The 15,018-nt window shown below is 39.9% G+C and overlaps 1 protein-coding gene across 2 annotated transcripts in view; it reads right to left on the reverse strand.

The window, feature by feature from the left end:
- Nucleotides 1–1,593: 1,593 nt before the first annotated feature.
- vash2 (vasohibin 2) overlaps nucleotides 1,594–15,018 on the reverse strand; it is a 38,385-nt gene continuing 24,960 nt past the window's right edge. For both annotated transcript variants that reach the window (XM_084377615.1, XM_084377614.1), the window contains exons 8-9: nucleotides 14,206–14,324; nucleotides 1,594–8,968 (exon numbers count right to left, since the gene is read on the reverse strand). In XM_084377615.1, the coding sequence (XP_084233741.1) occupies nucleotides 8,899–8,968; nucleotides 14,206–14,324 (189 nt within the window). In that variant the 3' untranslated portion in view covers nucleotides 1,594–8,898. The remainder of the gene's footprint in view (nucleotides 8,969–14,205; nucleotides 14,325–15,018) is intronic.

The raw sequence follows: 15,018 nt of genomic DNA on the forward strand, positions 1-15,018 counted from the left end.
CAAGTGTTTTGCTGTCGAGGGCAGAGTGTGAGAGCCTTTTGGTTATTTTGCGTAAGAAGTTTTGAACTGGAAACCCTGTCATGTACCTTCAGTACACTTCCCTTTTCTCAAAGCTGGAAGTCAGACATCAGAGTTAATTACATTTTCACCGTTCTCAGCCTCTCTATCAACATCATGTTGATCCCGAGCCGTTTGCTGCTGACAGTGGAGGGATTTTGTAACACAAAGCTTTATGTTGTGTTTGATGTGGAATAAAAATCCATCCATCGACTCATCACTCCATCAGCTTCTTCAGCAGCCAACAAATGAACCAGTCAGCCAGCTAATCTCTCAAACAACACGTTTTCCTGAAAGTTTTCAAGTATTTATGTGATTATTACACTGTAATGTGTAAACAAACTCCCTCATAACTCTAATAGGTAAAAGTAAAGTGACCTCAGTGTAAACATTCTGAATTCAAACTTCTAAATGTTGGATTTTTTATGGAATATCAATGTTTTAGAGCAGCCACTCCAAACTTAGGCCTGACACAGCCCAGTTTGAAATCAAAAAATCTTCTCGGGCCACCCAAACTTTTAATCACAGCTCCTATCAACACACGATACCAAGAAGAGCACTTTCCCTAAAAATAAATAAAGAATTTATAAAGAACACTCAAATTACAGTTTTTTACCTTTTTATTTATCGTTAGTGACCTCTCGTGGCCCGCCTGCAGTACCTTCACAGCCCACCAGAGGGCTGCGGCCCTCACTTCAGGAATCACTGCTTTGGAAGGTATTTCAGCCACCGTGTCTTTGTTTTTGTTTGTTTTTGATTATTTTATGTAAAAATAAACTGTAATAGAAGCAGTTGAACAACTAAATGACTTCAAAGGTATTGTTGGCATTTCTGTACCACAGTTATAGTTATCGGCTGCCATATATGCCAATACCAATATTTGTAATAAGCTATAACCAATCAATAATATTGATAACTGTCACTTTAAAAGGCAACTTCACCATTTTTCCAGATGAAGCCGCATGTAATCTGATAAATTTGCCTCCAGTGATGCCACTCAGTGGCTGAGTTGCATTGTGGGTAATGTAGCCAGCAGGTTTAGAAAAGGAAGAAGAATGAAGAATCTATTTAAATCATTGATTTTTAAACTGTCCATACTGAGTCCAGCAGTGTTGTAGGAGTGCGATATACCAGCGGTCTGCTTTTCAAAATATGGTGCCTACATTACCCACAATGCAACTTAGCCACTGATTACATGCAGCTTCCTCTGGAGCCACAAAAAGCTTTATACCACATTGTTCACATATGCAGTAGTACTCCCCAAGACCTGTTAACACACTTTTATGTGTAAAACTGGTGGAGTTACCCTTTAATAGTCGATCTCTAATGTACAACTAGCTAATTTAAATTAAAAGTACATAAAAAATAGATACAGTTTCTGCAAAGTCACAAGAAGCTACAGTCATCAGATAAATGTAGACAAGAACAAAAATAGATGAGTCCTTAAGTGATGCTCAAGTACCAGTTCTGCAAAAATAGCTCTTCAGTCGCACCTTCTCTCTCATCCTTCAATGTGAAAAGTAAAAGAAGACACAGTTAAAAACATAGATCATTTATTAAAAGAACACATGCTGCTACAGTTGTCGATAAAAACAGCTGCTGTCAGACCACTGATACTGTAACAGTAGGAAAGTTACAATAATAATAATTAGACTGGGGGTCACATCTCTTAGTATTGATCTCCACAGGAATACAAAACCACAGCACGTCCTCACACAGGGAACCTGGACGGACCCAACAGCGCCCTTTAAAAATAATATTAATCATTTATACGTGTGTTTGGCCGGGCCGAAGAGGTTTCCACATATTAAAAACCATCACTCCTATTTCCTCTCTCCAGCTGTTGGCTCCAGTCAGATCAGTTTTAAGATGCTGGCTGTAACAGTGGTTTGGGGTTCGACTCTCTCTCTCTCACACACACACACATCTCACACACACACACACTGAATTTTTGCTTGTCTTCTGCCACGTCAGACTCTGAGTCTGATTGGAGGCTGACTATCCCTTTGTTCTACGCAGCACAGAGCACATCTGTCTGCTTTCAAATGTTTCCAGTAACAGGCAAAAAGAAGGGCAACAAAACATTTTTGCGTCACAGAAGTTCAGAACACGTGTGAACAGGAAAACAAAACCAGTTAGCCAATAAACAGGGTGAATAGTTATTGTGACATCTTTTTAACAGAAGGCTTTAACCTCACTTTGAAATACAACTGTGACAGAGTCTGAACGTTTGTCTGCACATGAGCAACTCCTCCACACACACCAAAGACACAAAACTTAGAAAAGGATGTTGTTGTCAGATTGAACTCGTACTGCTGAGGCACTGGAAGCTTCACATGGACATTTTTTCATGTCCAACAAGTATATTTTTGTCAATTCATCAGCCGATTGCACGATTACAACATGTAAAGCTCTTTTTAAAGAATAAATTCTGAATGTTATAATCATTATGCAACAGGGAAGTTTTGGATTGTAATGAAAACCGTTTTTGGAAGCTTCAATTAACCGTGAATATTCAGACCTTCAACCCTCAGGTGAAGGTTGGTGTGTGTAACACAAGCGATCAAACCTAGGGTCCTTAATTACACATTTACTGCTGATATTGTTGTAATTATGAGTCTAATGAGAGACGAGGACGGCACCAGAGACATCAGAAATGCTCCTTTGCTGGTTTTTATGTGCACAGGTTTTGAGACTACTTAAAGGAACTTAAGGTTCCCCCAAAAAAGTTTAGTCACTATGTTCTCACTCTCATGATGGAAAGTCAGGCGAGGTTTCGTAGTCCACTAAACATTTCTGGAGCTTCACAGCCAAACAGCTTTTCAGCATTGTCCTAAACAACTGAAGTAGCTGGAGACTTGTTTTAAAACTTAAAAAAACTTGAAAATTAAAATGGCTCCGTACAGCAAACATAAAAGAGCATACATCAAATATGTTATCTTCATTGTAGCTGCTAAGCTAAAAGCACTGGCGCACCTGATTTCCATCATGAGAGTGAGCACAGTGAATTTTCATTTTTGGGTGAGCTGTTCCTTTAAACTCCCAGTGGGAGTCTTTTGCCACTTTTACGGTGCAGTTGACACAAAGTCTCCTTCCTTCGACTACCAATTTGGATGTCAATTAATCCTGGCAACAGTAGAAGCTTCACAGCATTTGGGTCAGCCCAAAGTGTTTACAGGAAAGAGACAGAAATACTATTGACTTAGCAGATGCCCGAATGCTGAGACTCAGTTGATGTCAAATTTGTGTCCTTGGTCTTTAAAGTTGCCTTAATAATCGCTGATTTTAAAACAGACTGCAGTTCATGTTACAGTACAGTACGTTTAGGACCAGGGTGGAGTTGAGAAACATGGTATCAGCACTTTGGAAACAAATCAAAGGCCATCGAAGAGAACACCTGCTACAACTACAAGGTGTTTCTTTGTTTCAGACAAATGATCCTCATTCAAAACAAAAGTGTACAATCAATGAATCAAACCCAAATGTCTTAGAAATGTCTCAAACAGATTCCACAAGTCAAACCACAAACTTATAAAAAAAACAGAAAAGAAAACATTCAGTAAGGTAAATTGTCAAGCACAGAAGTCTCTATTGCAAACTGACATGGAAACAGATTTCAGTTGCTACATTGAGTATCACTGTTTCAGGTTGTGGGTGTTTTTGGACTTAACATGTCACAGTTTCTGAGTCCGAGCTGAGCAGTCAGGTAGTTTGTCACTGTTGTCGGGTGAAATCCCCAGAACTGCACTTCTGACGTCTTTAAATCCAAAGTTCTTGTGTTCATTTTTGCTCAGAGAGAAATATGTGAAAGTCACGTCCTCGAATCTCCATGTGTTAAGTTCCAAGAATATGTGAACAACAGTCAGAAAATAACGTTCGTCTTTCCTGACATGCTGCTTCTCAAATTCTTCTGTCCGTTTGTCCGCAACCTCGGAGGGATAAAGTAGTCTGAATACTCAAAAAGCAAAGCAGCGTTGTGCTTCTTCTGTCTGCGAACAAACATCAAGCCTGTAGAAAGTATCAACACTTTACCTTCAGTACAAATATTAACATGTTGAGCTGGTTGGTTGGTGCCAGAGTGGAGATGTGACCGATCAGATCTCCGCCTCTGAGCTGTGCTATGGTCCACTGCTGGCCAAACATCAGAAATACGTAAAAATATTCTGCTTTTTCTCACAGCACCTTGAATCAGTGATAATGGCTCAGGCTGGATCTACACAGACTGAAAGCTTGTGAAGAAAAGCTACTAAGAGAGTAATTTCTGTGCAGGTGGTTTAAAAGTGATTTTTTTTTGTGTGTGTAGAACGAGCCACAAACACCTTCCTCCTCCATCTTTGAATTGTGGAAGACAAGGATTCTAGTTTTTTGACATAACCTGCTCTCATACACAGTGCGTGCATAGCTTGTTGTTGAAACAAAAAGCTAGGATGAAATGTTTGCAGCGAAACACGCTTGTTCTGTGAGCGAGAAGACACCTTTAAACATTCAAAGAAAAGTCAGAAAACAATCAAATGACAATACTCGGAAACAATCTGTACACTGCTGATGACTGATGTGATGAAAACACCAAAAGTAAAATGAGGATGTTATTTTACATTTTACAGATATTTAAGATCATCTTTGCTTTGTTAGATATAAAGTTAAAGTTGGACCAGGCAGGATTCATAAAAATGCACTCTTTGCATCAGTTTAAACCACTTTTGTCCTTTTCCACCAACATGGAAAGGGTTCTGTTTCGGGAAGTGCCCCTAATTTTGAACTGTTCTGAACATTTCAACCAAAAATAAATTGGTTCAGAACCCAAAAGTTGGCCAAAAAATAGCAGGTTTTCCTTTTCCTTCCTGTCCATTGATGAGGCATCCTTGACGTCAATAGTTGCTGCTCAAAACTGGTGGAATAGATCGGCTGGTTCCCTAGAAAGTACAAAGGTTCCAAGAATTTTTAATGGAACCAGTTCAAGAACCAGAGGTTCTGTGGTGGAACAGGATTCCATTCCCATTAAATGTCCCCTGGGATTTTTTCGGTAAACAAAGTTATGTTTACTTTCACCATTTGTAAAATCCGGTTTTGAATTTGAAACTTGTTTTTACACCCATGTTTGCTTGTTAGCATTCTTTCTAGAAGCCTCAGTTGCCTCACTGCTACATTTCTTGGCAAAATACTGCCAATAACTGTTGATCAGTAGGAGAGCGTCAAACCAAATGTTTATCATCTCATCTGAATACTAGATTATGCACATGAGATACAAACAGGCATTGGTCCATAACGCTCCTACTGGCCAAAGACTTGATAGACACCCCTTTTTTCACCGAATTAGCTCTGGTTCTTGAAATGGTTCCATTCTAGGTTCTCCGAGACTTTTTGCTGTCTCGCGAATCACCCCGTGTTTCCACCAGTTTTGAGCAGAACAATCGCAATCAATGATGTAACATCAATGGAGGGTGTTGTCAAATACACTGCGACCTGTAGAATATGATACACTCTCTTTGCTTTTCAGGTCGGGTTAAAGAAAACCTGCTATTTTTCATTCCAACTGGAACCAACTTGTCTTGTTCTACACCAAGTCATTTTTGGTTGAAATGCTCTGAGGAGTTCAAAATTACATGCACACCCCAGAAGTCAGAGCACAAACTTCCACCTACAGGAGTTTCTTGATTTCTGGGTGCTCCTTCAGTGCCAAATCTCTAAAGTTGCCTGGTGCAGCTTGATTGAACAAAGATGATCTTTGCGTTTGATTTTGGGGAACAACATTTTTCAGGTTAATCCTTCAGATAGAAACTATAGAAGTCAGTTGTCATTTTTCAAGTATCCCGAAGGCAGACAGTATCATCAATTAAGTTCTAAGTATCTGAACCATTAGAGGGAACCAATATCCCTATTTCTTTCTCTCTCAATAGCTTCCTTCACGGTGCCTATAAGCAAGGCATCTAACCCCTTGAAGCACTGTGTCTTTTCTTATTTAAACTGACTTATATGGTTCTCAGTCTGAAGGGTTCAAACTGCAATACATTCCGTGGATGTAACAAACATGGATGAACATAGATATGTTTAGATGTACAAACATATTTCCCGTATCTAAGTACAGTGTGATAAATATCTGTTGTGATGTCAGGTTTCTGTACTGCGTGATACTGTTTGATCTCCGGCTTTGATATGTGATATTCTACCCTCATTTCAAGCATCAGGCTTGTTCAAATGGACCATGAATATCAGACTGGACGCCTGTGTTTGAGATTTCAAGCTTCGCAGCTGGGATTCATCGAAGGCCTCAACAGGAGAGTCCAAAAAAACAATCAAATTCAAACTTGATTAGATTTTTTTGGACAATCCTTTTGAGACATCACGTATGTGAGCGTGGAACAGTGCATACAGTACTGAACGGACTCTTTTAGGTCACTTGGCACCGAAGCTTCACCGATCTAAAGCGCGATTCCTGACTCTTATTTTGCGAGTTACTGACTGAAAAACTACATTAATACAAACACTTTGTCTTTCTACACTGTCGAACACAAAGCAGAGAGAGATTTGCACCTTCATGTTACGGTGGTGTCCTTTTTAGAAAAGTATTTTTGTGATCTCAGAGCCCTCAAAGGACCCTGACCCCGCGGCCCTGACTTCCTTTAATATCCGCTGACAGCGTGCTCAGAGTCTTGCATCCCTCTGCCACATAAATCTGGGTTGAAGGAGGCCTTTGTTACTCTCACCCAACAACATCTGCCTTCACTCCTTGTTTGTCTGAGTGGTCAAACTGGCTACGGCTGAACTCGGACCAGCTGAATCATTTTATTTTCCAGCTGTGAAGGCAGCAGCAGCAGCCAGCTGGCCAACAGCGTGATCGTTTACTGTGTGAACATGTCGGCTGCAGCTCAGTTTGATCAACACAACAAAATCCACTCGCTTTCTGCTGACTCGTTTTGGAAATACTAGTGATCGGAAAAATTATCTTTATTTTTTATTACAATTTATTGCCAAGACCAGGGCTGCCCAAAGTGAGGCCTTTGGGCCAAAGGTAGCCCACCATAAGGTTCTTATTTATTTTATGCTTTTAAAAATATTTTTGTGAGGGAAAAATACTATGTCAGTAAGCATTAATTATGTAATATCATCTGAGCGCTGTGGGCAAAGTGTCACTGTGCACAAACTCAGTCAATTAAGGGAACGAAGGGATCCTAGCACCATTGTGCATCCTAAATATACCCTACAATACAATGGGTATTTAAGTGTCACTTCTGGCCCTCCAAGGGACAAAGTTTGGGCAGCCCTGGTCCAGATTATTACTTTCCAAGATCCGAAATGACAAAAGTTGATTGAGGGCAGATTGAAAACAGTGTTGCTTTTTCTCTTATACTTGCTCTTTTTTCTTCTGTAATACTTGATACTTTCATTTCTTCAGGCATTTAAAAATCACTGGTTCGGATCAGTGGTTCCCAACCTCTTCTGCCTCATGAGCCCTAAAATGAAACCATGTGTATTAGCTGCCCTTCATCACAGGTTATGGGTTCAGTGGACCAAAAAGAGTCATTTTTCTTTTGGCTAATGTTTCATCTGAAGGACTTCTAGAGGCCTGAAGAGGTGAACATATCCAGTATTACAGAAATCTGTTTTTCAGTTGACAACCTGCTCGTTCATCTTGCTAGAGAAGCCTTCTCTGTTTTCATATCCAGCATTGGATATTGTGAACGTTAACTTTGGTATTTGAGATTTTCTCCATTTCTCTGTTTGAGGGGTGTCTTTCTGATGTTCATGGAAACTGAGCTGTGGTTATGTATTCAGTTTTGTGTCAAGAGAGGGCAGAGGAGGAGGAGAGTGAGAGGGGGTGGGGGGTGCAGGGGGTGCAGGGGGTTTGCCGCAGTGCTCTAATGATACGTCTCTGATCTTCTGCAGTGAATCCTCTCTCCTTTCACTCCCTCTCCACCTCTTCTTCTTCCTCTCTTTTATCCTTCCGTTTCCTCTCCATCGACTCTGTGTCTTTAATTTCCCTGCATACTTTATTGAACGTCCTCTCCTTATTCTAGACTGGTCCGCTCTGATCAATAGACTTTGCATACAGAAGTCTACTTACACATTTAAACTGCTGTTGGTTCAGGAAAAGTCAAAGTGCACCTAAAACTTTACTTTGGTGATCTTTTTTGTAACGATGAAGCCAAAGTGCTGCAGGAGTTGAGCAGCAGCATTTTGGAAAACTGACAGCAAAATAAAAAAAATCATCTCCACTCTCATCCCTGACAAATGATATAACTGCCTACATGTTCAGTAGTGAAATTGTGCTATAAAAATCTAAAAAACGTATCATTTTATTCCAAAACCACCAATAAATTAATCAATTTTTTTGTCTTGTAACATCTTTTCGGCTGTCATGGCTGGTAATCTTTTTAAAACATTACTTTCAACTGTTTATACTGACAAATCTCAACCTTTGCTTCAGTCTCACTTCCTGTTGTCGCCCTTCTCTAAGACACACGATCACTAAGGGGTCACAGAAATACTTGTTGTCAGGACAAGACAGCTTTCAGCCTTTAACTGCTTCCTGCCTGTTGATGGAAATGTTGGAAATGTAGGAGCTTGGGTCAGGGAAAAAAAAACCAGAGCATCCAGATCCCACCGTGAAGTATTAAAATCAGACCGACTTTTTGTCTGAGTCTTCTAAGAAGTTCGTCCCGTTCACGCTCAGAAAAGCTTTTGTAACGTATATCTGTGTGTTCATCATCCACCTCGTCTGCGTCAGCTGCACCCGCAGTGACTCCTCTCCTACAAACACGGGTGGCAGGTAGAGACTCTTAGATCAGGGGTGGCGGAGGACACTGGACAGATATTGGGATGCTTTGGAGGTGAAGTAGGGGATCAGATGCGGATCTGGTAGCCGTCGTTGAGAGTGCTGAGCTCTGGAGGTTTCCTTTCCACCGAGGCCGGCCTGACAGACAGACAGACAGACAGACAGACAGACAGACAGACAGAGGGCAGGTTAACCGTCAGATCATGCAGTGTCTGCTAAAAGCACTGAGGTGGCATCGTATAAGTGTTTCTTCTGGATGGTATAAACTTGTACACCTCAACTGTCTCAAAACTTAACCAGTACTTTCTTTTTTCATCAATTAATCATTTGGTTGATAAAATATGATTAACTTGTCTGAGCAACAGCCACAGGTAATCAGTTTGTATTTACACACAACTAATAAAACCAGCAAATATTCATATTTGAGAAGCTGAAGTGAATTGTTTGTGCATTTTTGCTTAGAAAATGACTTAAAAGGCACAGTACGTATGTTCTGCCACCAGGAGTCTCTCAGTCAAGACAATGAAAAGAAAAGACAGAGTTTGATGACGTCCTGAAGTAGCATGGGATCATGGGAGTTGTTGTGTTTATTCTGATGTTTCCCCAGAATTTATAGCAATTGTTGACCAAAGGAAACCATTGACTATTTTCTCGATTCATTGATTAGTTGTTGTTGTTGTTGTTGTTGTTTCTATAAAACCAAAAGCCCAAGATTTTGTCCTCAAATATCTTCTGTCCACGACCCAAAGATATTCAGTTTACTGTCACAGAGTGGAAAAGAAACAAGAAAATATTCACAATTAAGAGGCTGGATTCAGTGAGTTTACTTTTCTTTTTCTTTGTAATTACTCAAACCGATTGATTATCAAAATAGTATTAAAAAAATAGATTCATCGATGCAACTCTAGTTACCCTGAATAAAATTAAGCATGTTGCAAACAACTCAACTTAGCAAAATATATAACAAAGCTCAACTTGTTTTTAGACATTTTATGCATAAATGTTACATATCATATCTTTAAATGATTAATAGATTATCACAGGTACTGATAATTATTTCAATGGCGACTGATCAATTAATTGAAAAGTTTTTCTATTACGACATGAGCCCAGACACAAAGTATTTCATATTAAAAATGTATAAAGAATTAATAATAGATGAAGGTAGAGGATGGATGGAGGAGGAGAAAAACTAAGAGCATGTTTCAAGCCAGTCCCTGCTCTATAACAGTAACCATAATACCATAAAAAGACACAATGCACCAGTAAAAGAGATGCAGAGGGAAAAGCGGCTAAAGATTCTCAAACCGAGGTGAGATGAGCAGCCATTTTCTGCAGATTTCACCTTTTAAGGTGTTTTTGTTTGTTTCCAAGGTCAAGGATCAGCTCAGGTTTGTAAATGTTTTCTAAGGTAGACAAAGCCTCCAGTCTGGAAGTCTGTGAGGCTCCTGGGACATGCGCGGTGCGACTTGATAAATGTTGAATACAAATAAAAGTGTTTGTTTATTTCAGATTTCTGCCCCTTGAAAGTAAAAGAAAAGAGCAAGAAAATGTAAAATGAGACAGACCAGCTCTCCGTTTCTCGGTTAGAGGTTCTAAAAGCCAGAAAGTCATCAGATTTAATCCTCTGAGCTCTTTCTTCTCTTCTTCTTTCCCTCTTACTGTTTTCTTCATCCCGTCTTTTATTTCTTCAGTGATTTCTGCTTAGTGTGACACTTCCAGGCACTCTGACACATCAAGGAGACGTGTTTGTTGAAGCCAATCTGTTGGAGTGACAGCCTTTTTATTCCTCCTCCTCTCCTCTCTCTATTTTCCTTCCTCTGCCAGGTCTTGTCCTCTCTTCTTCTTTACTCTTTACTCTCCCCCTCTCCTCTCTGTTCAACTTTTTCAAACCTATTTCTCGCCCTCTCTATTTTGAATTCTCCCTCTCTTCTTTCCCCAACTCTTCTCTCTATCCTGGTCCCGGAGTCTGTCACTCTTCTATCTTTGCTTACTTTCCTTACATTTTTATTCTCTTTGACTGTCTCTGCTCAGGGAGAAACAACCAACTGAATTATATATTTAAATCTATTTGAGTGCTGTTTTTTTTGTTTTTAAATATAATTCAACATTTATATATTTAATGCTTTTTTCAACTGTTATCTCACTTTAGTTCAGTGTTGTTTTTTTCATGTCTAGAAGGCAGCACTGACAACATCTTACTCATGCTGCTAAAATAACTGTGCTGTTCAAGTGTCCGTGCGCTCAGCTGTTTAAAGCAGCAGCAGGTTATTACTGTGTCTCTGTCTGAAGTGGCAACATGTTGTTAAGTGTGTAAGAGCTCTGTTGATAACAGTAATAGCTCTTTAAGTGCCACATTTGAGCGGTTTGAAGTGGCACTGTGCTGTTCTGCTGTGTCCTCCTGATCATTGCATCTGTTTCTCTGAACTGAAGAGACAATTAGCTTTTATGAAGATTAAAATAACAATGAATGTGACTGAAGCCTGAAGGGAAAGAAGCACATTTACGCTTATAAGGATGAAAAAGAAAGTTCTTTCTCCAACTTTCATGCTGTTTATCCGCAGCTCCTTGTAATGATGTGTGCAGATTTAATAAGAGAAATCAGTGTGTGATAACAGGTTTTAGCTGGTTTCACCTCCTCACTGATCATCAGTAAAATATCATGTGTCTCTGGCCACTAACAGGCAGGAGATCAAGCTTTAGATTCGGCTCAAGGGCACTTCAGGTACCTAATCTTTTCTTGAGATGATTTTCCAGGACTTTTCCAGGACATTTTCAGTGACGATCTAGTTAGTATGACTGACAGGGATCGTGCCCATATACTAATATATGTTCCTCTCTGTGGAAGTCTAATTTAAAGGATTAAAATACATAATTAAAACCAACTACTAACTGGTTTCCTTTAAAGAAAGATTTCCGGTTTCATTAAACTCACTTGGTATACTACTAATACCATACTGTATAGTATACCATAATAAATATAAGCAATGAGTATATATCTGTAAACTCTGTAGTCTCTCTCAATGTCCCACCCACAGCACCAACTGATTGCTTACACTTCATTACTAAGAGCCAATCAACACTGAAGGCCTTTGTCACAGGCAGGCAGGTGGCTCCGATCAGTGAAGAGCATCGCTGAACGTACAATAAACACCACAATCTCATGATCTATTTCTGTGATGGAAAGTATGTCTGGTTTCCCAGTTTCACTTAAAATGCCCGGAGTCATAACCTGCGGGATTCCACTCAATGAGGGCGAGAGCGTCAGTTTTTAAATCAGTCGCTGCGTGTCACAGTGCTGCGCTTCAGAGTCAAACACTGAGCGCATCTGTCTCGTCTTTTCACTGCAGCTCTGCATTGACATTTAGGGAATTAATATGCAAAGTAACAATGATGGTTAAACTGTATTTCACTATATCAACAAGATGGGAAGAAAGCAACTTTAATCTATAAACCTAATTAAACTACCACAGTTACTAATCTTTACATTTTAAGCATAATGTAACTTACATTATTAACATTACATCAATGCCATTCAGCCTGCAGGTGCTACTGTGTGAGGTGATGTGTTCACAGCACGCAGCCTACTCAAAATACTCTTGTCCATAAACTAATGTTACCATCTGAAAGTTACAGTAATATGATCCTTAACTTAACTTAACTTAGCCCAGATGACAATGTCAACCATTTTGGGGAGCCCTGATAGAAAAATAGGAAAATGTTTAAAAACATTTCCAGGAAAATTTGCTATTGTGTATATGTGTATTCCATGACTGGAAAATGTGTCTATGTGTCTGTAATTGTTTTTGAGCCTCACAACCCCGTGAAATGACTCATTTTATCGTCAGAATTTGAGCAATTCGGTCCAATAAAATTTGGAAAATCTAGAAGAGCCGCATGATTAAATTAGTGTGTCCTCCTTCAAGTTAGTCAAGGTTAGCCGGAGGTTAGCCAGCTCGGTCGGCGGAAGTATAAACTAAAATGGCCAGTAGTGGCACACACTAATGCAAAATAGGTTGGTAACATCTGTGCTTCTGACCTACATATTTTTTAGCTTTACGTAATTTGATACAGATGATTTGATTTTACTTGAGATTAAATGGGAAAGCCTCCTTTTGTCTTCCTGTTATTTTAAACACACACACACACACACACACACATCTGAGCAATTAGCCAGTTAAACCTGCGAGAGCTTCTCATAAAAAGGTCATCGCAGTGCCACGTCAAATGGCAACCACCGGGAATGTCACTAAATCTGGTGCAGTGTGAGTGTGTGTGTGTTTGTGGTGACTCTGCAGTACGGCTGGGCTGCAGCTGTTGTCCAAGTCAGCTTGTGTTACATCCCGCCGCACAGCTGACGGCACGCACAAACACACTCATCATCCTGCATGTTTGTGTGTGTGTGTGTGTGTGTGTGTGTTAAAGTTTCCCTGCCATTGAATTGGAGTGGTGAGTCACCCTGTTTTGAAGAGCTGCTAACCCTGAAAGAATTTCCTCCATCCGGGCTTCATTGATAGTTTTAAAACACTTTCTTATCCAACCGATTTTTGCAAGAGGTATTATATTAATTACTTTGGACATTAATTAATTTACTCTTTTCATTAGTTTGAAACTGCTTCACATAAAAAAGCCATGTGAGAAAACGTCTCTTTCATTGGCCAGGGATGTGGCAGGATGAAATAAAGAGTAAGAAAAGGGACTCACGCACTATAAAATTATTAAAAAATCCAGTAATTCTTCCTAACTGCAGGACTGTATTAATGCCAAATTAAAGAGTAGCTCCTGATGATTCAAACAACATCTTTAGTCATGTTCTTCAATATGTGTAGGATGGCAACTGAGTAACACAACTTTAAATTTACTCATTTCTCTATGGAGTTTGGTTCTGATGTTTTCGCAGATTCTATGAGTGGATTAGTTGCAGCATCAGTGGCCTCATATCCTGCATCTCAGCCACTCTGCTGCTGAGTGTTGGTGGCACATGCACACACCACGATGATAACGCTGAGTGTCAGCTGAACAGAACAGGGACTCGTCTGCCTGGTGATAATGCTGAGCTGTCAACAACCAAGACACACACACACACACGCACACACGCACACACACACACACACACACCACTCGAAGTCTAAACTCTCCTTGACCTGAAGAGCAGAGCCAAGAAGAGAAGGGAGAGAAGGGAAAGGACGAGGGGAGGAACACACAAGAGCTGATAAAACAGCAGCAGCCACCATTCAAACACCGGTGAGCTCACTGTTTGGAAACCTGCCATTAGTTTTTCTGTCTAAAGTCTGTAAGCTGCCATAACTGTGAAAATAGTTTCCTAAGTTTGCTGTCCCAAGGCAGGAAAAAGACGAGCGATGGAAAACACTCACGATTTGTCTCTGCGGTGTGGGAATCGTCGCTGGGGACTGGTCTGTCGTCGCCGCGGTGATAAGGATTTCCCCCGGCTCCGCTCCTTGATTGGTGACTGGGCGCTGGATGATTTAAGGATCTGACGAAAGAAAATCACACAGAGCGACAACAGTCAATATCACCAGTTCTGTGATCATTTATACTTTACAGCATATTTCTCAATAGTTTTCATATCAATATTGACCAACACAAATATCAATTATCAGCCACCATGTAGCTCCACTGAGCTTTTTAGCCTATTTTAGCTCTATATTTTGTTGCTAAAGCACATTCACCATAAAAGAAAGCTCTGATAAACCTCTGCTCTCTCTGCTAACTCAGCACCAAACAGCAGTCAGAATTAAGTCTAACTGATGAAGAAAGTGGAATATGTAGCTGCTAAAGAGACAGAAATATACAGTTATAGTTTGAGATCACAAAATGTTGTTTTACAAACTGTTCCATGTACAGGGAGCGAGTTTGTACGGACAAACAAGAAGATTTGAAACTTGAACTTGGTCTCTCTGCCTGACTTTAAAGTACTTTCCAATGTCCATAGGGTAATTTAAGTAATTGTATATCTTGGTGTATATCTTCTATGTTCTGTGTTTACTTGTTTATTGTTGTGCTGTATGTCACATTTTTGCTGCTGTCTTGACCAGGTCTTCCTTAAAAATTGGGAAATATCATTGATTTCAATGGGACTAACCTGGTTAAAAATGCATTCAATAAATGAATAAATTCAATAAATATTTTTTTAGGAGTTGGTAGAGACCAAAGTAGAGCTAAAAGTA

Source organism: Pagrus pagrus (assembly GCF_965226575.1).
Source record: "Pagrus pagrus genome assembly, chromosome: 16".
NCBI classification, from domain to species: Eukaryota; Metazoa; Chordata; class Actinopteri; order Spariformes; family Sparidae; genus Pagrus; species Pagrus pagrus.